The following is a 25,500-nucleotide window of genomic DNA, read 5'->3' as shown; positions in this document are numbered from 1 at the left end:
TATATGCATTTGATTACTATTACGAATAAACAGCTGTGTACTAGATCAATGTGTCTATAAATGGATGAGGAGGATCGCTGTATAGATTAAACTCAGCAGCAAACTTGCATTAATCAATGTTCGTGCACGGACCACATCGGGCACAATTGCATAATTTTGCGAGCGGCGACAGGGACGCTTTGTCATCCACACATTTACAAGGTGCTATCATACCTACCTCAAGAGGGCATTCGAGAACATCCCTTCATTACATAGTCCATAGCGTGGATGATGGTAGAGCCAAGTCAATGTCGTTGAGAAGCTTTCCACTCTTCACTTGCATTCCCTCGTACTCGCAATCTACTTGTGAGCTTCACCTTCGGACATGGAGCTTATCACTTTTATCATGTTAGAAGTTGTTAAGCCTAAATCATTTACACTCAGGATACACCTTTCAGGGCTTATTGTTTCTCTTTCTCGCAAGAACATTTCAGCACATGTCGAAAAGGAAAACAAGGGAGGGTTGATTGCCCACATAATCGATAAGACATCGTTTGTCTCATTGTGGTTACCACAAAATGAAAAAGTAAAGGAATGCATTCATAGCAGCAAATCCTGATATCTCAACCAAGAAATGGATACTACTGGTGGTCCATAGTTTATTTGCCTCGTCGTTCAATGTCATTACTATGTAGGAACAGTATTACAAATAAAGGGGTCAATGAATGGTAATCTCCATGGCAACCAGGATATGAAGACTAGTGTACGGTCTCAAAAGATGCACCGTTCATTGCGAACTTACTCGACGCCGGATATATGACATACTTGTGGTGATGGACTACAACGACAAGGCTACAAATGATTGAAGCAGCTACATTACATGGGCCTTACAAGCATTCTTGTAACATCTTAACTCATGAACGACTTTAAACAAGCTTGTCTCATACAAGCTCTCCCACTTTTGCAAAGCAGATAATGATTTGATTGCGCGTAGCTAAATAAAGCCTTCGCTGTATATGCGGTTTAAACGACCCATTTTTATTCTGTTGTTATTTAGCCATCATCACTACCATATTAAAGCTATTGTTTCTATACTAGGACCCAGGTTCGGTTCTCAAACCATAGTATATGGCTTGATTAGCAGGATCAACCACGAGCAGGTACTGAGTCATCTGATCCCAAAAGGCTGGTTCATCGGCTGTTAGCACTCGAACACGGTAACTCAACAACCGATATACGTGCATCGATTAGCACTCGAACACGGTAACTCAATCAGCACAACCTCACAAGCTGGCAACCTCCATACAGGTATTAAATACACGGCGCTGGAGCAGAAGGCAGCAAGATGGCAAGAACCAGAAGAAAGTAGTTTGTTGGGTGCTGCGCTTGGGTGGCGTAATCATATCTCACTACCGGAGTTTGTATCTGGGGACGATTCTTCAACCCACCACCACCACCACGACGCTCCAAAAACGGTCGCCTAGGACACGGTTGCCTAGGACTCCTGTATGGATCACGCAGTAAAACACATATCCCCTCACAAGCTTACAGAGAGATATCATCATTGATACAATGGTATTCAATAAATGAAAAAACAATTGTTGACTTTGGCATGCTACATTGTTACACCCGCTCATTGTATGTAAGCATAAAACCTACACAGTGGAATGGTAAGCATTACTTCAAAGCCATTCCACGAAAACTCGACGTTTACGAGCGAAGCGAGCAGCCGGGCTCTAGTTGTGTATTATGAACTTAAAAGTATAGCATCAATTACATAATGAACATGTGCTATTTTCCTTGATCCATAAGTAGCAGGGAGGATCACTTTAATAGTGCTACAAGTAGTAGTTTGTTCCCATTCCCCTTCATAAAGATGGCCCATATCCCTATCCTTTTTCTTTATAACGAAGCAAGCACAATTGTATAGATTCGATTGGTCGAGATGTCGTCAGTCATGTCTCAAATCAATGCAGCCCGAAGCTCTTGTGACTTTGGACACGCTTCTTAATTTCGGTGTCGCGTTCTATCATTCGCGACTCTTGACAAGGTTCCCAAGTTGTCATGAGCGAGAAGCGGCCATTCTTTGAAGATCAGAGCTTCACCACCCCATCACCACAGCAAAAGATACCAAGAGTTGAAGCAGCCACCGATGAATTGCCACAACCCGATACAACCGAACCCGACATTCCTTTGCCTTCCTTGACACAACCACCACCACCACCGCTTGTACAACAACAGCATTCACAACTTCCCCTCTTCCGATCCATCGTTGGCGATGAGCAAACGGATGCCGAGTTGAACAACCTTCTCAATATCTGCAACGGCGATCTTCAAATGGCCATCAATGCCTATTACTCAAAGAAGGATACTTCGACCAGCACCACCACTACGACGACTACTACTACTACTGCTGCTGCTGCGCCATCACCAGACTTGCTTTATTTTGGAGATGCTATTATCAAAGGTATATAGATATTGTGATGGGATTTAATAAGGATACGTATATTGAGTGTGCATGTTTAGGGTGGTCTACCATGTCTGGTAAATGCCCTGTCAAGGAAGGTGATGCTGTGATTCTGGAGCGATCCAAGCAAGTGGAGGAATCAGGATCTCGTTTCGGCAGATACGGCAAACGACGTGAGAACACCATTGTACGTTTTTCAAGCGAATCAGGACGTGAGATTGGACGTGTCGATACATCAGAGGCACGCTACATTTCAAAATTACTCGACCTCGGCATTTGTGCATTTCGTGCATCGATTGTCATTTGTCCTTATCACTTATCCACCGCCAACGACATCTTTCTTCATGTGCAATGTTACTTTACCACCAAAGCATTCGACAATGAACCCATCATGACAGGCTCACCGGATCATGACGATGAAAGATCATACAAGGATCGGACATTGGCATTACTAAGCATCATGCGAAAGACAAATTTGAAAGCAACAAAGTCCACCGTACGACGCATCAACATGAAAACGGGCGTCGATGATGATGAGACCTATGATATGATCACCCAATCCATCGCCAACGGTTCTTTCATGACAAGACAACCCAAAGAGGATGAGGAGGATCCTGATGCTCCTGAAGAAAAAGAAGTCTCGAATGAGCAGTTGGATATGATTTATGGAAAAGCACAGTTCTATGACGACCAAATTTCACCCATGGAGAATCCAGAGACAATGGCGATTGAATTGAAACCTTATCAGAAAAGAGTAAGATAGCGGATTCGGATCAAGCGTGAATGTATCTGACAGGTATGTCTTTTATAGGCTTTGGCTTGGATGGTGGATATTGAATCACACAAGGAAGCGGATGAAATGCGACGTATGCATCCATTATGGGAACAATATGAATTATCACAAGGTGAAAATGGCGCCGATGCACCTCGACACTTTTATTTTAATCCATACAACGGTAAGAAGGAGGGTATTGGCTTCTTGATGGGTGGTTGGTGATGATACTCAACCATTGAATATAGGCAAGTTGACTTTGGAATTCCCAGAAACGGATTCTCAAGAACGAGGAGGCATCTTGGCTGATGGTAAATAGGAAAGGGGAGAAGCATTCATTCATTGAGATCATTCAACTCACCGATTTAAAAAGAAATGGGCCTGGGAAAGACAATCGAGATCTTGAGTTTGATCCATCAAAACCGCTACATACCCAATATCACCGCTATTCCTTCCGATCCTCAAGCATCCCCTACTACGCTGGTCGTATGTCCAATGACGTTATTGGCTCAATGGCGTGATGAATTGACGCGAGCTTCAAAACCGGGTTCCATCCGTGTGGAAGTTTACTATGGCGAGAGCAAAGGAGCAAACACAATAGACCAATTATGCCGCTGGGACGGCATGGCGCCCGATGTCCTTGTCACCACCTATCACACCGTGATGGCCGATTGGAACAGTGTTGATAGCTTTTTATACAAAGTATCCTTCTGGCGCGTTGTTTTGGATGAGGCACACACCATCAAGAATCGCCTTAGCAAGACATCACAGGCATGTTGTGCTTTAAAGAGTACAAGACGATGGGCCGTTACAGGCACTCCTATCCAGGTAATAACAACCCCTCATTGCTTGGTAACGTACGCATGAAACTTATTTTATCTTTATAGAACAAGCTGGATGATCTTTTTTCATTGGTGCGATTCTTGAAGCATGAGCCATGGTAAGATGGATGATATTGTGGAGGGGAGTTATATATGCATGACGCTAAGCAACGTCATTAGGGCGAATTACACCTTTTGGCGAACCTTCATCTCGATTCCTTTTGAGAAAAAGAATATCCATGCGCTCAGTGTTGTCAAGGCTGTCTTGGAACCTATTGTTTTGAGACGTACCAAGAATATGACCGATACCTATGGCAACCCCATGGTTCCGTTACCGCCACGAGAGATCAATATCGAGTACCTCGACTTTTCGCCCCCTGAGCAAGACATTTATGACTCTTTGCAAGCGGATTCAAAGACCAAGTTTGCCCACTTTTGTGCTGCCGGCAAAATCCTCAGCAACTATGCATCCATCTTTCAGCTTCTTATGCGATTACGACAAGTGACATGTCATCCTTATCTTGTATTACGCAAGAATGATGATAATATACAAACCAAGGATGGTGGCATCACGACACTGGATTCTTTGATCGAGCGATACTCTTCACAAGGCGATTACAGCATGTCGGTCCTAAAAAAGTTGATGGCAAAACAATCTGGGGAGACTGTGGAAGATTCAGAAGCGGATGAATGTCCTCTTTGTCTCGATGTTGCCGACTCCAAGATTATGTTACCGTGTATGCATATGTTTTGTCGTGAATGCTTAATGACGTATTTCGAGGTAAGGTTTCAGTATGGATGATGATAACTATAACACACATAACTCACTCACTTGGGACACTATAGAGAAAAGAGGCAAAGGGTGAAGCCTATGAATGTCCATCATGTCGCAAACAAGTTGAGCAAGCGGACTTACTCGAGATCACCAATACCACCAATACATCAGGTGATGATGATGCTTCGACGTCCTTGGATATTCGACAAGCTGTAGGAGGATACCGATCATCAGCCAAGATTGATGCCATGATTCGACATATTCGAGATTATCGCAAAGAAAAGCACAAGACAGTCGTATTTTCACAATTTACCGGTTTCCTCGACCTTATTGAACTTGCACTGAAAAAGGAAGGCTTTTCATTTGTACGGCTCGATGGATCTCTCTCTCAATCACAACGTGAAAATGTCTTGGCTGAATTCGCCAACCCTAACAACAAGGTCAATATCTTGCTGATCAGTTTGCGTGCAGGCGGTGTTGGTCTGAATTTGACATGCGCGACTCGGATATTGATGATGGTATATACGCAATGCAATACAATGCAATCTTGCAGCCTATTGATCTTGATCACCACTTTTAGGATCCTTGGTGGAATTATGCAGTGGAAGCACAAGCCATTGATCGTGTCCATCGTCTAGGCCAGGAGAAACCCGTACGTGTTGCATGAACCCTGTTGGTAGCATTGTCATTGTTTTAACCATTCACTTTAGGTCGTCGTGACACGATTCATCATGCGGGGAACAGTGGAAGAAAAGATATTGGCGATCCAAAACCGAAAGCACGTACGTATTGACACTTTTGGCTATGGGTGCTTTCAAATGCTAATACATCGCTTGTTTACATAGGAGCTCATCAATCAACTATACTCGAGCAAAGAAGATGCCAAGGCTCAAAAGATCAATGATTTACGATTGTTATTTGATACTACACAAGAATGATAGTAGATCTAGTTGTATATACATACGATATAATATAGCTTTATTTTAAAAAAAGGAGGATTATAAAGAAACATGCTGCTCCACACGTACATCAGCCATCATTTCATCCCAATTGCCACTATTATTCGATGGAACCCCTGGACGAATAGCCGTTTCTGAATTTGAGGACGTTTGTGCACCAGAAGAATTACCACGAAGTCCAAAGGTAGAAGGTTTCAAAACCATGATAAGTGCAACTGCAACAATGCAGCCGGTGAGAAATAAAACGGCACCGATACGACACCTCTTTTGCCATGCGAGTGCATGAGATTGATATGGATGCTGGTCACAGCAGCTGTAGCTGCTTCCGATAAACCATGCGGGTGGAAAGAGAAAGCCAATAAAGAAACAATATTTTTCCATGCAATGCGTTCGACGAGCATCATTGATTGAAGCCTCTTCTAGTGTACTAGTAGTTGCAGCTTTCTTTTCTTGGCGCATCCGTAAAGAAAACAAGGGTTGAAACGAATGGCTTTGGGTGTGTGTGGTTATACTACGTACGTACAAAAAGGGGTGTGTTAAGGGAAGTCTAAACCATGGATCGATACTATCACGTGTGACATCAACCAGTGGGGCTCTTTGATGATGATAAAAACAACATTTATTGCGAAGATGACCACTCCTCCAAAAACAATTGCAAGCCCTCCGGTAATTCGTACTCCAATTCTTTGCTTTGAGCAACAGACTTTGCATTTTGAATATGCTCGGCTGCTTGTTGATACAACTTTTGTTGCTCGCCTTCGTCCGATACGAGGTTGGAAAGATTGATGAGCACTTCGGCAAGATCAGCATGCATCCTTGGTAACACCTTGTTGGTCTTGCTCGACAAGTTCAATACTTGTTCAAAGTATTCCTGGGCTATATGCAAAACGTGATTAGTGCACCTATAAAGCAGAGAAGATGAAGACATACATTTCAAAAGAGCATCTTGAGCATTCTTTTCTTCCTGTGAGATGGTAGTTGATTCTTCCTTCTCCTCCTCTTCTTCTTCTTCTTCCTCTTCCTTATCGGCTGCATCCAACCAAAAGTTGGCTAATGATAATTGGCCCAGACCCAACTCTGTCAATGCGCGCACGTTTTCAGGTTCATCTATAAAAAGCAATATGAGTAAATGTGCGAACAATATCCATCGAATAGAGTACTTTACCTTTGACCACACGTAAAAGCACCTTTTCAGCCCACTCTCTGAACTTTGATTGCTTCTCCAAATCACCATAGAGCTCACCATGGCTTTGTACAATAGCTCCAATTTCCACCAAGTCATTGGTATCAAGCTCGTTCTCCTTTTCAGCAAGCACTTTATCCAAAGTGTCCAACGCCTTGGTTGCAAGGTCGGGTACAGAGGATGTACTTTCTTGGACTTGGCTAGCAGCCTAATGATGTATGTAAGATACCTCATACCTTGTGGTGATTGATACTACTACCTTTGCAATCCAAATTTTGGCGAGTGCGACACGAATCTTTTGAGCATAGGCCATGTTTTCCTTTTTGTCCTCTTCCTTTTCCAATTCATCAAAGCGCTCCAAACCATCGGCAAGACGTTCTTCAGCAGCATCAAGGTAAGGTTCAAAATCTTCATCTTGACTCAAACGACCGAGTTCATAGAGGGCTGATCCATAAGCAAAGTAGAATTTGGGTGGAGGTCGTGTTTGTTGTTCTTGCTTTTCTGCATCCCAGTTGCGCAAGATACGATCCGATTCATTGATGGTGCCTCGGAAGAGTGGGAGTGCTCCTGCGATATCATCCGTCTCTAAGATAATAGCAGCAAGGTTCGTTAGCTTATGCGTCGTTGACAAGGAGCTGTCAATACACACCACACTTGACCATGGCACTCATATAAAGAGCAACCACTTCACCAATCTCATCGCCCTCTTCGACAATTTGCTCCAGCATGACGGTTTGAGCATTGCTGGTATCAGGCTCTTGCTCGATCTTTGACTTTTTAGCAGCCTTTTGTGCAGCCAAACCACGTGCGCGTTTCTTCTTTTCCATATCGGCTCGGAACAAAGAGAGTTTTTTCGCTTCAAAGCGGTGTCAATTTTTTGACGAGCTTAGATTGAATTCCGCATGATGACAATGGCGTGACATCTTAAATAGGATCGATCATTTTACATAAACGAGTTCCCTTTAAGAGAATGACAATAGGACATGCATTGTTTTAGAGACATGAATGTATGAAAAAGAAAGATAAAGTGCTAGTTTTATTATGGCTCAAATAAAGAGGGCATTGTCTGAAACCTACAGCAAGCCTGGGAACATGTCAAACGTCTGCTACCAATCATTTCCCCTGGTGTGTGGCGGTTGGTTGCGAATTTCAGGTGGTCTGCAGCGGCAGCTGTCATTGATTTCCTTCCTTGACAACCTTCGTTTCCACCCCAACCATGTTGCAACGACTTTTGGCGACCGGCATCAATGTCCTCGTCTATACAGGCAATGGCACTTCACCGAATTCAGTAAAGCATGCACAAAAGACGCTCAAGCAAATACTCGGCCATGCGTATGACATTATCCCTGTTGACGCACGCACATTGCAAACGGAGCCCTGGGAAGATTCTTGCTCCATGTTGGTTATGCCAGGAGGTCGTGATTTGCCGTATTGCGCTGATTTGAATGGTGCTGCCAATACACGTATCAAGAACTATGTGAATGGTGGTGGTCGCTATCTCGGCCTTTGTGCAGGAGCTTATTATGCCTCGAGTTGCATTGAATTTGAGCAAGGCAGAGCTGATATGGAAGTGTGTGGATTACGTGAGCTCGCCTTTTTCCCTGGAACCTGTCGAGGCACCATGTATCCTGGATTCGTCTATGACAGTGAGCAAGGAGCCAGAAGTACACCTGTGCAACTGATCAGCGAGTATTTGCAACCTTTCTATGGCAACGATGAGTTGGTCCCAAAGACCCTTCACATGTATTACAATGGCGGTGGCTACTTTGCGCATGCTGAAGACTATGAGAATATCCAAGTCCTGGGCCGATTTATTGATGCTGGCATATGCAAAGATGAAACGAATCCTGCAGCCGCTATTTCTTGCAGCGTCGGCAAAGGCACCGCTGTCTTGATTGCCACCCATCCCGAATATGATATGGAAAGCTTTGATGATAAGGTCATGCAGGATTTGGTCGCTTCTGAACCCGATCGTAAACTCTTTTTACGGGCTGTCCTCGCCAAAATGGGTCTCGATGTCGGCAACAAGAAGCCCGAGAATGATGAAATTCCAGCACTCACACCCATCTATCTTTGTGCCAACAATCCCATGGCAACTCGCTCGATCGCCACAGAACTCGAATCACTCGCCAAGGATGGTGTTCTCAAAGATTCCACCAATGAGTTTTGGTTGACGAGAAAAGACAATGAGGACATCCACCAAAAGTTGGCTTCTTTACAACTCAACAATGATGACACCAAAGATTCAGTAACCCCACTGGAAATTCGACTCATGACATCCGATCCTGCATGGCCCGAGGCTTCTGTAACGCCCAATTTCAATATCAAAACATTCTTTGAAGAGCTCAAGCGCCAACGAGAACGTGAATGGGGTGGAGGCAAATGGTATCACTTTGGCAACGTGATGATGTATTCTCAAGTTATCACAAGCACACAAACCGTTCTAGACAAGTAAGTACGTGCATGATCCATCTTTCTATCCTTTTCTCTTATACATGGATCCATAGGAATTACAACTTTGCCCAAGCACTGCCAACTGGATTAGTATGTTTGGGAACAAACCAACTCGCTGCACGAGGTAAGAAGAGGGTATACAAACAAGAATATGGATTTTGTGTATGTTGACGTTTTTATAGCGCGTGGTAGAAATTCGTGGGTCTCACAATTGGGTGCTCTACAATTCAGCTTTATTGTACGCCATAGTACTCGATTATCCCATGCACCCGTTGTCTTTATCCAATATTTGATTGCTCTTGCCGTGGTGGAAAGCATTCGAGAACGCAAGGGTTATGAAGACGTGCCTCTTCGCGTGAAATGGCCCAATGACGTCTATGCCGATATCAATGGTGATTTGAAAAAGGTGGGCGGTCTTTTGGTCAATTCGAGCTTTGTGCAAGATGAGTTCCTTTTGGTGATTGGTAAGTTCACTCTTTGGGTCATCGGTGAGGATTGCATATATAATTTTGTCCCTCTTTTCTTTCTAGGATGCGGCATCAATTTAGGAAACCCCAAGCCCACGGTCTCTATCAATGATTTGATCCAAAAACACGATAGCTCTCTCGCACCCTTGTCTTCTGAAGAAGCACTCGCTGGTATCTTGACGACATTTGAACGATTTTATTCCCAGTTTTGTGAAAAGGGCATGGGACCCTGGTTCTTGGATACCTATTACAAGCGATGGCTTCACAGGTAAAAATGAAGGGGAAGGAAGGATTTTTCTCTATGTGATAGCTAACGTATCGCTTTAGTGATAAAATCGTGACCTTGACAACCCATGACAATGTTCGTGTCAAGATTGCTGGTATCACCCATGATTACGGCATGTTGGAAGCAGTGGCCGTTGACGGCTCAAACAAGCGCTACACATTGCAGCCTGATGGAAATAGCTTTGACATGCTAAAGGGCTTAATTATAAAGAAGGCATAGACCAAGTCAATAAATGTATTAGGTAATCAGATTGCTTTATTGGTACATGACTTTTGGAAGTATCTGTGTGCTAATGTATCGCGCTCCTCACGTGGCTCATTTCTCTCTCAAATCCCCTGACATGATATTTTTTGGGAGGTAAAACATTTTGCTCCAGTATTAAAGATGGTACCTTGTCCCTGAAGAGATCTCACGTGACACAAAATCTACGAATGGGCGCAATCGATGATGATCATGATCAGCAAAAAACCATAATTGAAGAATGGGGATGATAGCTATGTATTCAGTATTCCAATAGTGAAAAGAAAAAGCGTACATAAAGCGAGTCGTGTCAATTGTATCTTGACGGTCAAAATGAAAAGGGCGAAATCAACGTGATGTCATTCACCGCTTACCTTTATTTGGATGAGCACATGCACTTTGCTGAATACTTTCTTTCTGTTTTTTTCCCACCTAAAGTCTTTTCCCACTTGTTCCAATGACTGAATCAGAGTGTCTTCCAGTCATTACACCTGCTCCTTCATTGCAGCAGCAACACCAACAACACGACATGGCAAACTATCGAACGACATCGGTCTCGTCTGATTCAACCCCGTTGCAAGTTCAGGACACGTTACCCACAGCAAGCAAGGTGGACTCTACACAAACAACGAGTGCTATCACACCACCAAAGACATTACATGTGCGCATTGTCCCCAATATTGAGAATCCTAGTCGTGCTCTTATATTCGAGATATTGGATCGAGAGTTGGCCGCTGGATCGGTTATCAAACTAGGAAGGTTTACGGATCGGCCATCAGGATGTGTGGAATGCATGTCTTTTAAAAGCAAGGTTGTGTCGCGCTCTCATTGTGAGATTTGGGTACATTCAGATGGAAAGGTATGAAACATACACAAAGAGAGGATCAATAATTTAGCCGCGGCTGCTCAAACAACAAATTAATAGCTGTACATTCGTGACACAAATTCGTCCTCTGGCACGTTCCTCAATCACATCCGCCTAAGTGCTCCTGGCCAAGAGAGTCCAGCAACTGAAATTCAACATGGCGACATTGTGCAATTGGGTGTGGATTATCAAGGTGGTGAAGAGGAGATTTATCGATCCGTCAAGATGCGTTTTGAACTCAACATGTCTCGAAAGCCAAGACCATTGTCCTTTAGCATGTCACAATTCAACAATCTAATGACGCTTTCCCGCGTCGCTAGTAGTCACAGCGAGGATCAACAAGTTATACGATCATCTATGGTAATTCCAATCGAGGAGGATGAACCAACAACCGATGAACCCAGCTGCTCAGCTCCTGCAGTTGCTACGACGACAACAACATCCAATGCCATGGAAACCAATGATGAAGAGGAGATGCCCGAAGTCGATGAATGCTCCATTTGCCTTTATGCTTTGGCTCCATTGCAAGCTTTATTTGTTGCACCTTGTTCACATTCATTCCATTTCATGTGTATCCGATCCCTTCTCAACAGCTATCCAGGATTTCAATGTCCTATCTGCCGTAGCTACTCAGATTTGGAAGCTAGCGTTGCATTGGAGCCTGAAGAGGTCATGGCCAAGTTTGGCTTACGATGCAAATCATTTGTTCCACCTCCAGAGACTGCATTTGCTAGTGGGCATCAACAACCCTCCAATGACAACCATCCTACAACAACAACTACTACTACTACTACCCCTCCTTGTATTTCGAAAGCAACCACTTCATCGCCATCATGTTCAATGCAAGTCCCTGCAGACCCATCTCCGACTCAGCAGCCATCCTTGACACACCGTAAGTCTATGACATAAAAAGTTAACTCGTCACCATTAGCTAACAATGAACATGAATAGTTCGAGAGGCTTCGCCACGTGACCGCCGCACTGTGTTTGTCGAAAGTGATTGTTCCATTATTCGTGATGCCTCACCACGTGATCGACGCACCGTATTTGTGGATAGTGATGTGAATATATTGCCAAATGCGCAACAACCATTACCACAACAACCACAACAACAGCCTGAACAATCACAACAACAACAACAACAACAAGAAGTGCAATCCCCTCAACCACAACAACCGCCATCTCAACCACAACAAACTCCTCAACCACGGCCACGGAGTACAACACAGCGGCGCTCAGAAAAACGACTCAGTGCAGCCAATATCATGGAGAAACTGAAATTAACATTATTCGAAAAACGCAAATTCACCGTTGCTATGCGAAGTGATCAACAACAACAGCAACAGCAACAACAACAACAACGAGGCTATAAACGATCCAACCGAACCAGACCCCTTTCTTATCCAAATTTCTTAATGCGCCATTCCCATCGTGACGACGACACATCGCAACCAGAACAACAACGCAACAACGATCTTCCATCCACATCCTCATTATCCCGCCATCAATCTTCTTTGCCACGATCATCCAATTCACAATTATCACAAATTCAGGAGGAATCGGAAGATTTATCTCGTCGTGAACCTATGGTAGTTGACATTTGCACTTAGCATTATAACCTATCCACGCACACACACACACATACATTATCTAGCTTCTCTTTTAGAGTCAGCAGAATATCCCATTCATATCATGTATAATATAAGCGCTATGACCACTGCTAATATCTCACCCGTACGATTAGCATTAATAATCCTGGGCTATTACTTGAACAATGAAACGTTTCGGTTTTATCATGATGGATGGGCTAAATGTATTTATACATACACTCCTTCTTTGGTTGCATCTCAAACATGGGGATGGGAGAGAGAGACTTTAAGGGGGGAAGGGTGTTCAACATGCAGATGATATTATTGATTTTATCTAGATACAATTAACATAGTCTATGGAAGATCCTCACTGGCATAGGTACGAAGGACGTTCTTCACCTCTGCTTCCAAAGTGATTGGCGTGTCCTCTTCAAGCACCTTTTCAGCATCCTCACCAATCCAATACCGCTTTTCCTGATTGCCTGCATCAACATCCTCTTCTCTTAAAGGTCTGGATTCATTAAGGACAGCTGCCACGGCGTATTGGCCAACGTCTGTTATCCGGGTGTAATCCGTGATCCAACGATAAATGCGATAAGGAATATTGGTCCATCCAATAATGTTCTCGTGGGGGATATACATGACAGGCGAGAAAAGAGAGGGCGTCAACACAACAGGCTTTTCATCCACCATCGACGACAATGCATTGTTGTTGTTGTTGTTTTCATCATGCACAGGTTCATCGTACAAGATGGGTTCTTGGGTCTCTTGTACGTTGTTGTTGTCTTCTACTGCAAGTGGTTGTTGTTCTTGTTGCTTATCGGATGATTCGTCCTTGTCCTCATGTTGCTTTGGTGCATCCAGGCTGCTATGGCATCCCTTTTCAATACCACGTAACAATTCACCCCATGCAAGTCTTCCAATAGCCAACATGCCATCGTAGTCGTTTTCTTGCTTTGTTTTGTTCATCATCGATGTCACTTGTTGATATTGTTGTTGTTGAGACTCGGGCGTGATGGGTGCATAAGGATTGTGTACGGCTGGTGATGATGATGCTGCTGCTTCATCCTGATGTTGTTGTTCATGCTGTGATTTCTCTGCCAATTGCTGTCTTCGTCGTCGTACAACTTCTTCAATGACAGCTGATTCAATAGCTCCCTTTGACTTGCCCTCCATGACATCATAATCCACTGCACCAGCAACGAGAATTGGCTATGTTGAATGTGTTACTATCCCATTTCATGATTGTATATGAATAGATCCACTTTTTCATACCTTGACATATTCATGAAACCAAGCACGACTCTTATCCATGTGATCACCGGGTGGAGCCATAAGATACACAACAACTTTGCGTGGCATTTCCTACTAAACCCAATTAATATCCACCCGACCCAAGTCAATATCAAAGATAAACTTTACATGGACACCACAAGGGCGATCACCTAGAAATGACACCTTGCTGCATTGCGCTTTTCGTGCTTCGGCTGCGTGATGCTTGCTATAGTAGACCGTTCCCGAAATTAAGGAGAGGACAGAACAAAAGATAACGGTGCCTTTGGAAGGTGCTTTGAATTTGAATGGCTGCTGGTTCATAACAATGGCGGAGGTGGGTGGAGGTGGTGGTGGGGAGGGGTTGCAAGCTAAAACAAAGCGTCAACAACTTGATACATCCTTTGTGACTCGGAACTGTGCTACATGAAAAGGGGAATTGAGCCACCACTGCCAGTTGTTGTCAGAGTACAATGGATATACAACCTCCCCTTATATACAATCATCATTGTCCATCTATGATCTTTTTCTTTGGATGACATTTTACGCTGAGCTTGCTTATGTCTCATTGCCATCATGTACATGTATGCCCCGAAATTGAGATCCCCACGTGACTTTATCAGATCCATGATGATAATCTCCACTCCCCCCATCCCAATCATGCCATCCATATGCTGCCATTGGCTATAGAAAATATAAATGTGATGAACAGGAAAGTGCTTATGATCGATGATTAACATTCCAATTATAAAATGGCATCCATACATTTGTTTCAAGTTAATTTTATGCAAAGTAAATACAATGATGATATGATACGTCCTCTATTTGTGGATCCATTTGCGACATTTTGGAGACTCACAATGGCAGGCAAACTTGCCTTTTGAGGATGTAGAATCGGTCATGCTTCCACCACCGCCTTGGTAGTCGATGGTCAACTCCTCTCCTTTTTTGATGTTGCGTTTGGCAAAGAATGCAAGACGATGGAAATCAGGGTTTGCACTATCATGGTACACAGCATAGACGTTGAGATTGGGCTCGCATGAATGGTTGAAGAAATGGCTTGCGTTTCCCAGCAAAAAGGAATCAATGACGTATTCCACCGAATGATCCTCGCCAGCGCCAAAGTCCATATCGAATAAATAGGTCATTCCAACCTTGTCATAGAATTTGCCTCGAAGCTCCCCTTCCTCTTCAGTGATCACTTCACCGAGATACTCCTCCACAAATTGACCACGCTTGATATTATCCATCGCCTTGACACCCCATCCCTTGAGCTTGGTTTTGAAGATCTGCAATGGTACGGTGCGGCCACGCTGTACTATTCGGTTTTGGCATTCCTTTGCACATGCACAGGCACTGTTGCATTCATAGATAGGGCTGCCTTGTTGGACAAGAAGCGTACCATCAGGAGCATACATTTGAGAATCTTCATGGCATGTTGCGGTGCATACACCTGTGCAATCGCATCGAATAAGGAAGGCTGGATCGGGCGGATTCACGTCTTTGGAATACACCAGCGAATTGATATACTTGAAGGATGAAGGAAATGGTTCACTATCCACATTGTTGACGACGGTGACGGATGGAACAACGCCTTTGAAGAATTGGGTATCATTGCGATCACGCAATAAGGGTCGTATCAAACCCTACAAAATAAGAGACATTGGTCATCCATTCACTTTGTTCCATCCACCTTCTCTTCTTACCTGAGCTCGACTCAACGATTGATCAAGGTTTTCCAGAAAACGAACAGCATCCTTCCGTGAGCTGCGTTTCACAATTTTGGACCATTCCTGTACAAGCTGATGGGATGATGATACAAGCATGAATATGCAAATCCAAGATGGTGCACCATAAACAACGCAACTTACCTTTGAAGGCAGATTATCAAGGTATTCTTTATCGCTGGATGGTGCCTTGCGTTTGTTGTTGGAAGCAATAGTAACTGGTTGTTGGATATCAGGATCGAGGGTATTTTGCAAGAGAACTTTGCGTGTGCTGGTGAGGATATCAGGGATGCTTGAATTCTCCTTTAAAAGTGAGGTCTCAAACTCCTTGACGAGCTCCGTGTTGCCAAGCAGGTTCTTTTCACTCTCCCAGGTGTTGGCCTCCAACTCGTAACCATCCCATTCAATCAGATAATAGATCTTCTTTCGCTAACGAAGCATAAGCTATAGGTTACTACCTTGACCCCGCCATGTCTCGTCAAGAACAAACTTACTTCCACTTTTCTCCCGGCAATGCGATGGACCTATCAATCGTCGTTCTTCAATGAGCATGCTGACCCTATCGGACTCAAAAAGTAGGTGGTACATTGTGACAAACTTACATAGTATTCATCTTCGTTGAGGGTCATGAGGTGCAGAAGTTGAGGAGGAGCAGCGAAAGACGCGTATAAAGGAGGGCGATACACTCTATGGAGCGAGACTGCGTGTTTTTGTTAAGCCGATACACAGTGAAATGAAGGCGTGACGTCGGTTTGGAGCCAATTAGAGGTGAAGTGCCGATCAAAATGGAAGGAAGTTGCTAAGCCACCTATCATGCTGACCAGAACAATAAGAGTACAATGCATCCCTTTGTATTACATGGTGGTGTTTATTGCACGTGATGCCAAGGTTAAAAAGGCAATCATTGACATAAAGGTAAGTTTGCGAAAACAAGAGGTCTTGTATGGATGACGATTACTAACATGGTCGACCTGCATGAATGGGATGATCGATGATCTCTAAATTAGGAAATTGGAACCTACATTGAATAATGGCAAAATCACTCGGTGCGAAAAGTATAGCTATATAGAGGGTAGCTCTCAAGATCCATTTGAATAAAGGTGCCGCCCTTGAAAGCATGGTAGTTCTCTTCTTCATGGATACGGGTCTCAATGTATTCGATCGGCCACATTTACATCCACCTGACATCAACAGATCACCAAGCTACTCGATATAGGGAAATGGGTAATAAATTTTGTGATATGGTAACATACATACAATAGTGGTGCCTGGCAGATTGGTCAGGCACCGCTTCTTTGACAACATTGGGTATTGGTATCGTTGGGAGGATTTGTTGCTATTCGGTTCTTTCTATATAACAATAAAGACACAATGAACGACAACCGCATCTTGCATATTCTTATCCATTGTTATCCCTTGGCACGTCGACAGCTACACCAGCACTCTACGATGGCTGGTTTTCGCATCCATGTAGGTCGTACATACAATCCATGTAGCATAAGATTTCTTGCTTGATGGTCTTCCCGATACTTATCATGGTTGTGGGGTTGCGGATCGGTCATTTTCATTATCATGTATGCAATAGCATACATGGTTGGAGAACGCTGTGCGAAGAATTGCTCATGATGAAAGACCGTAAAAGTTCACTTGAAGGGCAAAAGACGGTATTAGAGATTCAACAACAATCATTGGTTGAGAGCATACGGGATACTAGCGTACGCGTTGTTTTATCCTGAAAGCATAGGGAGCAATGATCGGGCACATCGAAAGCGCCCGTGGATACCTACATGAATGTGCGCGCGCTAAGAGGAATCCTATGAGTGAGTAAGGGTGTTTTTATGCTAGGAGAATAATAAGGTCGTAGGGTTGGATAGCAACCTATATATAACCATACACGAGCTGAGTCGGGATGATGGGTACACGTGATTATTCATGACATTGCAAAATCTTACTATAGGGTCGTCATTACATTTGGGCATTTTGTGGTTGCATGGCAGCATTCGTTATTACATACGTTTGCATGATGTACATATAAATGGAATGATAATGTCATGTTTAAGGGCTACAATGCTCTTTCGGCACATAAAAACCTATAGCTGCATTACACTGGGTTATAAAATCGCCGATCCGGATCTTTATTCATATCACACCTATAGCTTATTCGATTTAGCATTATACTTCCTCAAGAATGAATATCGAGAGATCATGACAACGATGAAAAGAGTCAACCCTAGCATGCTATAAGTATCGCTAGTGGTAAAATATGAAAATCCATGCATATGGTTTTTCTTCACGACAATCTACGGATCCAGTGATTCAATGATAGATTTGTAAAATGCTGCACCGTATGCTGTAGTGCTCAATTCTACCATAGCGCACACTCTTTTTGTCAGCTCGGGGTTATCGTTGATGCAAATTTAAAGCCGCCCGTCTCTTAATATACATAATGATCACTGATGCCGTATGCCATTTATATCGCCTACCCATCTCTTGCCACAAACCCATCCTCTTACGTGTGGTGCTTGTAGCAAAAGTTGGTACCTCCGACAATTGCACCTCATGTATCATCGATGCTTTGGTATTTTTTGAAAGGCTGATCATTGTACTCGCTATCATCTATTACCTTCGTCGTAATACGCGTTTTCTCCTTTTCCATTTTCCACGCGTGCGCCTTTGCACATGATAGCGCCACACATCATCTTAAATTCTATCTTCAATCATCGGGTGGGTGTCGACGTATTTGACGTACTGCAAAATGCAAATTGACAATACCAGCAGCTTGGTGTCATCCATCAAAAGAAACTGGTACATCAATGTCAAATGCATGAGATACCTGATACCCCCTATCACTATATAATATTGACGAGCGAAAGCAAACCCGTAAGCACCGATTACCATGTTGCTGTAGCCTTTGCATGATTAAGCATTTCTATACTTGGCCTATGAAAAGCAGCGTGCTCTTTCTTATCACCTCAAATCGCCAACTACTGCTTCATAGTCTTCTTTTGCCACTGTGTTCCTAAGCGTGCTATTATTTGTTGACAAGCATCTCACCACGTATGTGCATACGACCATATTCATCCATGTTTAGATGTTGTCAATTTTACATTTCTTGCATCCTTTTGTATTCGTATAGTAATGTATACAAGCATTAGAGTGTCGTATGCAAAAAAGTGACCATCCTGAGAGGGACTTCTCTATCATGCCCCCTTGCTTGTTGTATGTCAATCCACCAATAGAAGATGCACGTCCACACATGTTTCCCAAAGACATGACACGATACTGTACATCCATAACAGCAAAGATAGCACTAAAAGATCAAGCTTCAAGCATGTATGACGGGATCAAAACAATGGACGCTGTTTTGTTTGGTATACATTGATGGACCTTTTTCTTCAAAGAAATGGAAGGAAGCTATGTACAAAGCAATCGTGGCATGGAGAAGATCCTCAAAAGCCCTACACAGTAGCCCCAAGAATAGTCTGTATGATGTAATGATCCACCTGCGGATGGCCATACCCATTTTGATAATTGATCTTCCAAGAAGGTAGCAGTATGGAGAGGGGCCCGCTTTGCTCGAAATTTTTAATATCTTGCTCAATAGCTTACATCTGCTTTTGCTTACATCTACTATGTGAATTTTAGGCATACGTATGTCGTGTTGGCGGACGGCTGTGCGTTTTGAAAAGACATTTATATTCTACGGAGGTCGAGTGAAGATCTTTTTCATGACGACATGATCTATTTGGGTCATCCACAAGCAAGCAACAAGAAATGAGTAAGATAGCAAAATCCAAATGTATAATACAATTCATGTTTTGTTTCGTCATTAAAGCTAGTTGGCCACCATCGTTCTCATCGTTGTTACAATCTCCAAAACATGGATAGAAAAAAGGATTTTACAGGCTTCCTTTTAGATGTCAACAAGATATGGGACTTGATCACGCAACATCATCTTGGTAAGAGAAAGGCGACCCATGTTTGTTTGTGCCATTGCCAGTATCCTTATTGCTATGAACATTGTAATCGTCGTCTCTACCTACAAGTTAAATTTCTCAACTAGGCACCAAGTTACATTTCTAAACTAAACTCCAAGTTAAATCCTCTACTAGGATTACACTAGGCCCACTCACTCACCCCAGATGCACACTATACACATACCCATCCACCCAAACACACACCTCACCCACCTTCACCATCATGGTAGATAACACAAGAGAGAAATCGAATCATCCTCACGTACAGCAAAGGCGCCTGTAATGTGATGATCTAACAGCAACAACCATTGCCTTACTACCAAATTCTAAGCGTTACTTTTTACACTAAAGCTAGTCCCTAGTATACTTTTTTCTAGTATGCTTGACGTACTTAACATATAAAAGGTCGAATTTGCATACGTAACATGTATACTAATCACACTCCTACCAACACGAAAGTCGCTCATACGATCATAAGCTTACATACTCAAACACAGTATGGTTGATATTCCAGAAATGATCAGCAGATTCTAAAGCATCTATGTGATGGCACAAGGTCTCAGGGTTAGCGTTCAAGTTACGTCGTTGGACATTCTTTGCTGCTGTCACCCAAAATGAAGCCATTTTCGATGACATAGCAAAAGTAGTTTGAAGCCTCACGTTCATACCGCATACTTTCGGATGCACTGGTCATTTTTGGTCTATTAAACATACCATGATTCCCTTTAACGATTTTCAGCATGTGCTATCTTACGTACAACCTTCTCGTTTGTATGAGAAATCCTAAAGACAAGCAACGTCATCGCTACTCTCGCTGCACGAATGATTCTGTTGACCCGGCCGAGCAACTTTGTTCTATTAAAGATACCCGCGCTTGATAGTAGAGTTTTGAGATATGGAAGACTTTATGTTTTTAATATGCTTTAAGCGTGAGGGTATATGAAAAGAGGTCTTTGTTCATTGTCAGGTAGCTCGACCTGGGTAGAGCCAAAGCCCCAAAAGATGCGGAGGGTCATGTTTGTATAATACATCTGATTGGGTTCAATTGCAAGGCGAATGGAGGATACATTATACATTATTCGGTATCAGCGCCATAAATTGGTAGCTAACATTCACTTCTTCCCATTCCCAGCTTTGGTCTATTCCATCTCAATGGAACGATGCGCCTGCTCCAGACATTTATTTCCATGATTCAATTAGCTTGATCCGAGCCGGTTTGATTGAGTTGCGCGCAAACCACGGATAAATCAGTTTGTACACAGTATGGGCTCCTATCTCAACTGATGTAACCGTTGTTTGGTCGTAACTCGGTCAAATCAGCCCGGATCAAGCTACTTGAATCATGGAAATTAATCTCTGGAGCAAAATCATCGTCCCCATGCATTGGAATGCGCAACAACCGGGAACGGGAGGAAGTGGGTATTAGCTGCCAATCCATAAGATGTTGCCAAATTGCGCATAAGGTCCCATCCATCGACCTTCAATCATGCGAAATTAGCTACGTTACACAAACACACCCCTCTGCATCTTTGGCTCTGTCAGGATTTACCTACTTGACAATGGAGAGCTAGTCCGGAGGACTAGCTCAAACCTGACACATGAATGCTGTGATCTAATTTCTCCGCTTTATTGAGCGAGTGCAGCTAGAAAATTTGGATACAATAAAAAGTCTAATCTATAAGTCTAAATGTTCTTTGATCTATGAGCGAGCTGGAAAAGAAAAGGGAGGCGTGGGTGGGAAGATTCATGTGTCAGGTTTGAGCTAGTCCTCCGGACTAGCTCTCCATTGTCAGTCAAAGTCTCTCCTGACAATGGAGCAAGTCCATCGGTGTCAAACCTGACACATGAATGCAGCTCCAGAGAAAAACCGTGAACCAGGATCAAGCCGAAGACGATGAAGAGGAACCAGGTAACACCGAAGATGTGATATCAGAAGAAATATGACGAGAACGCCGATAGTGATTATCAAACATCATGGAGGAAGCCCAATTGCCGTGAGTGATTACATCATCAAGGGGAATGCCATGTTGGAGCGCCAAATCCGAAGCCACAGAACGCATAGCAGGTCGTCTTGAAGCCGATGATGATGAATTGATGGAACGTGACACCACATTGCGTAACCAACGAGATATGGTATCACAAGAAGCCGCCACACGAGCGTTGGTGGTACTAATAAATAGTGCACCAGGAGGACGATTAACCGTATTAGGATGATCCCGTAGAGCCTCAAATGCTGTCACCGGACACAAAGTAGCATCTTGAGGATATGGCTTGATGCGCACCACCTTAACAATACGACGACCATTCCGTTTCTCCTTGGGTGCCACCACAGAAAGATGTAAACAACGAGAGCCATCAACAAAGGAATCTTGGAGGTTGATACGATGTAGATCCGATGGTCTAAGGAAACCCGTGATAGCAAGAAGGAAAACCGTCTTGTGAGCCAAATTGTATAAAGATGAATGAGCCGAAGATTCAATCGTGCGACAAAATGCAAAAGAAGGAGTCAAATCAACAGGGGGACGTTCGATTGGAACCGGTGGTGCCTCTTCACGCCATATGTTGAATAGTTGTTCGAGTTGAGAATCATGTTGAAAAAGTGAGGGTTGAACATGAAAATGGATAATGGCTGTACGCATAAGCGGTAATGAATTCACTGAGTAACGAGAGCGCATGGTGGAGAGAAAATTGATGAGTGTTGCCATGGTGAAATGGTTTGGATCCACTTGCTGTGTGATACACCAACTGAGAAACTCAAGCTGAAACTTGCGGTAAGAGCGAGCATTCAGGGACCTGTTGGTTGCCAAAAGGTGATTCACCGTGTTGTCATGATATTCTAGAAAGCGAAACTTGCGCCTGAGACACTCCACACGGAAAGCTTCCAACGTGGGTTTGTCCATGGATTGGGGGTAAGAGATGATGTGACACGAGTGTGTATTTTCGGATTGAGAATGATTGGAGGACGTGTTGCCATCTGCTTGAGAAGTGGGTACCATATCGCACTCTGCCACCAAGGTACTATGACTGTGGCCGTGACTTTCTCTCTCTTGACCTTCTGCAATGCTGGGAGAATCAGATTCCAAAGTGGGTGAATGAGTGGTCTCTTGAACCGATTCCATGTCAACGTGAAGGCGTCTGTTGCCAATGCTAATGGGTCTGTTTTCCACGCCACATACTTCGGAAGTAATGCTGTGGTGCGGTCCGCAAAGAGATCGACGTCGTGTACACCCCATGCTTGTTGAAGTTGATGGAAGGTTGCTGGCAGCAGTTGCCACTGATTCTTGGCAAATATTTGTCGAGAAGCTTGATCGGCGATTGAGTTGAGGATCCCTGGGATATGTTGTGCTTGTAGATGGAGATGACGCTGAAGGCACATTTCCCAAATCGTTGTGGCCAATTTGCTCAAGGTTTCCGAACGAGTGCCTCCTTGTTTGTTGATGTATGACACTGCTGTTGTGTTGTCGGATCGGATGAGAATGGAGGTGTGGCACAGTGTGGGAAACGATTGAAGAGTGAGTTGTACAGCTTTCAATTCCCTCCAATTGATCGATTGTTGTGCTTCCGCTTGTGTCCAAGTGCCCTGCACCACTTGACCTTGTACTACACCTCCCCATCCCAGATTGCTGGCGTCCACAAAAACCCGTGATGATGGTGTTGGCTTCATGATTGATCGTCCGTTCCACTTCTCTAGGTTGAGATTCCACCATGTCAACTCGTCTATGCATTCTTGAGGAAGAGGTCGCACTTGATCCCAGTCTTGCTGATGGCGTACATAATGATTCTTGAACCTCATCAATCCTTGTGTGTACATTGCTGCTGGAAAGATTGCCATGGTTGCTGCCTTGATCCGCATTGTCAGGCTGTGAATCTTGCGAGCAGACTGAGAAGGATGCATCAAGATCTGTTTGATCGACCGCCTGAGATCTCGAAGTTTGGTGCCTGGCAACTTTATAGTCATTGAGTGTGTGTCCAGCATGTAACCCAAATGTTCTATTACCTGGGTGGGCTGGAGGTGAGACTTTTTGAAGTTCACCAACCAGCCCAAATGTTGAAGAAGAGAGATCATTTGATTGGTGTGATCTCGAGCTTCTTCCTCCGTACGTGCCATGATTAGCCAATCGTCCAAGTATGCCGATACCCTTATGCCTTGTGAACGAGCCCACTTGAGGATTGGTTGAGTCAAACGAGTGAAGAGCCAAGGAACCACGGAAAGGCCAAAAGGGGTAGTCTTGAACTGAAAGAGCTGATTTTGCCACCGGAAGCGTAGATATTTTCTTGATGTGCGATGGACCAATATATGGAGAAAAGCGTCTTGTAAATCCACTGAAGTGAGGAAATCTCCTGGTTGTAAGAGCTTGACGACATGTTGTAAGGTTTCCATCTTGAAATGAGGAGCATTGATAAATTGATTCAGTTTGCGCAGGTTGAACACGGGACGAAAGCCGCCATTGCGTTTGGGGATAACAAACATTGTGCTTCCAAAACCTGGTGATGGACTTGTCACTGGTTCGATGGCTTTCTTGAGAAGAAGATCCGCAATTTCTTGACGAAGCAATTTCTTCTGTTCTTGTGAAGGTGGTTGTGTGTAAGGATGGTGCATTGATGTAGGAGGTTGGCGAGCAAAATGAATTTTGAAACCGTCTTTGATCACTGAATGAACCCAGTTGCTGTTGGTTAAACGTAACCAGGCTCGATGGAAATGGTGAAGACGACCTCCTACTGGGAGTTGTTGTTGGTGCTGTGTTGAGTGGTCTGTGCATTGTTTCTGAAGGGGTTGTTGCTGTTTCCTCTTCGATGGTTGTTGTTGTTGGGACGTCGTGGTTGTTGTTGTTGAAAATAGCGGGAGCCGGAACTGTGATGCCCGCCATCGGCATTTCGAGACGGGCCAGCTCGAAAAAACGAGTTACCATAACGCGTGCCACCACGAGGATTGGCTTCCTTGATAGCCTTCTGCAAGGCATTATGGTGGGACAACGTATCTTTGAAAGTAGTGAGATCCATTGTATATGTCTTGTCTGTTGATGGCATCTTGTACTCAGGATTCACCACCCGCAAAGCCAGTTGATTACGAGCGGAATTGACCATACCGCAATTGTGCAGCACCAAAAGTCTCAAATCATGAAGGATGGCAAAGACACGATCCAATTGGTCTTGTGGCAAAGATTGGTGTAAGACATAACCAAGGACATCAAGAGGACGTAAGACACCCGACAAGCCATACTGAATTTGTCGTAGAGTCTGGTCTTGTAGTTTCTGCGACTTATTAAAGCGTTGGTCTGCGATTGGTAATGTCTCAGGTGGAGCATACCGTAGTCGAGATACTGGCGGATATCGATCAAAAATGACTTGTTTCTCGTCATTTGATAGTGTGCTATCAAACAGTGGGAGCGACAAGGTTGGCATACGAGCCGTCAAGTGTTCATCAGGTTGCCATTCATAGGATGGACGTGAAGGCAAGTCATGAAGTTGAGAACCAGGTACCGAAGAGGATAACCCTGTCGATTGCTGTTGATGCTGTTGTTGTTGAAGGAGCTGTTGCAATAGGATTTGCTGCTGTTGGAGTTGTTGAGCCATCGCTTGTATATCCAATGTAGAGGGAGATGCATGTTGAGAGCCATCTTCCGACATAGGATTGGGAGGTGGTGAATTGTGCGAGGGTTGATCCAT

General features: G+C 43.8%; 8 protein-coding genes across 8 annotated transcripts; 3 read left to right on the top strand and 5 right to left on the bottom strand.

Annotated features, from left to right (window-relative positions):
* Positions 1-2,043: 2,043 nt before the first annotated feature.
* Positions 2,044-5,752, top strand: O0I10_007632 (uncharacterized protein; the record flags this gene model as incomplete). Its single annotated transcript, XM_058487646.1, has 11 exons — positions 2,044-2,446; positions 2,506-3,200; positions 3,258-3,402; positions 3,467-3,529; positions 3,592-4,046; positions 4,106-4,158; positions 4,220-4,820; positions 4,886-5,332; positions 5,395-5,466; positions 5,525-5,596; positions 5,660-5,752. The coding sequence occupies 11 exons, from the start codon at positions 2,044-2,046 to the stop codon at positions 5,750-5,752; spliced, it is 3,099 nt and encodes a 1,032-aa protein (XP_058341697.1).
* A 60-nt stretch (positions 5,753-5,812) lies between these two features.
* Positions 5,813-6,232, bottom strand: O0I10_007631 (uncharacterized protein; the record flags this gene model as incomplete). The annotated part of the gene is made up of 1 exon (XM_058487645.1): positions 5,813-6,232. The coding sequence occupies one exon, from the start codon at positions 6,230-6,232 to the stop codon at positions 5,813-5,815; it is 420 nt and encodes a 139-aa protein (XP_058341696.1).
* A 160-nt stretch (positions 6,233-6,392) lies between these two features.
* On the bottom strand, positions 6,393-7,783 carry O0I10_007630 (uncharacterized protein; the record flags this gene model as incomplete). The annotated part of the gene is made up of 5 exons (XM_058487644.1): positions 6,393-6,649; positions 6,704-6,880; positions 6,939-7,164; positions 7,216-7,541; positions 7,606-7,783. 5 exons carry the CDS (start codon positions 7,781-7,783, stop codon positions 6,393-6,395), a joined length of 1,164 nt encoding a protein of 387 aa, XP_058341695.1.
* A 389-nt stretch (positions 7,784-8,172) lies between these two features.
* On the top strand, positions 8,173-10,382 carry O0I10_007629 (biotin-[acetyl-CoA-carboxylase] ligase; the record flags this gene model as incomplete). The annotated part of the gene is made up of 5 exons (XM_058487643.1): positions 8,173-9,407; positions 9,464-9,534; positions 9,593-9,874; positions 9,941-10,145; positions 10,205-10,382. The coding sequence occupies 5 exons, from the start codon at positions 8,173-8,175 to the stop codon at positions 10,380-10,382; spliced, it is 1,971 nt and encodes a 656-aa protein (XP_058341694.1).
* Positions 10,383-10,860: 478 nt separating this feature from the next.
* On the top strand, positions 10,861-12,878 carry O0I10_007628 (uncharacterized protein; the record flags this gene model as incomplete). Its single annotated transcript, XM_058487642.1, has 3 exons — positions 10,861-11,262; positions 11,329-12,160; positions 12,220-12,878. 3 exons carry the CDS (start codon positions 10,861-10,863, stop codon positions 12,876-12,878), a joined length of 1,893 nt encoding a protein of 630 aa, XP_058341693.1.
* A 333-nt stretch (positions 12,879-13,211) lies between these two features.
* Positions 13,212-14,453, bottom strand: O0I10_007627 (uncharacterized protein; the record flags this gene model as incomplete). The annotated part of the gene is made up of 3 exons (XM_058487641.1): positions 13,212-14,069; positions 14,133-14,222; positions 14,280-14,453. 3 exons carry the CDS (start codon positions 14,451-14,453, stop codon positions 13,212-13,214), a joined length of 1,122 nt encoding a protein of 373 aa, XP_058341692.1.
* Positions 14,454-14,950: 497 nt separating this feature from the next.
* On the bottom strand, positions 14,951-16,485 carry O0I10_007626 (uncharacterized protein; the record flags this gene model as incomplete). Its single annotated transcript, XM_058487640.1, has 5 exons — positions 14,951-15,775; positions 15,836-15,931; positions 16,001-16,285; positions 16,351-16,380; positions 16,459-16,485. 5 exons carry the CDS (start codon positions 16,483-16,485, stop codon positions 14,951-14,953), a joined length of 1,263 nt encoding a protein of 420 aa, XP_058341691.1.
* Positions 16,486-21,713: 5,228 nt separating this feature from the next.
* On the bottom strand, positions 21,714-25,500 carry O0I10_007625 (uncharacterized protein; the record flags this gene model as incomplete). The annotated part of the gene is made up of 4 exons (XM_058487639.1): positions 21,714-22,968; positions 23,010-23,779; positions 23,831-24,549; positions 24,741-25,500. The coding sequence occupies 4 exons, from the start codon at positions 25,498-25,500 to the stop codon at positions 21,714-21,716; spliced, it is 3,504 nt and encodes a 1,167-aa protein (XP_058341690.1).

Source organism: Lichtheimia ornata, assembly GCF_029851405.1.
Source record: "Lichtheimia ornata isolate CBS 291.66 chromosome Unknown scaffold00037, whole genome shotgun sequence".
NCBI lineage: Eukaryota > Fungi > Mucoromycota > Mucoromycetes > Mucorales > Lichtheimiaceae > Lichtheimia > Lichtheimia ornata.
The sequence above is the reverse complement of the archived record's forward strand: the minus strand, read 5'-3'. Positions and strand labels throughout refer to the sequence as shown.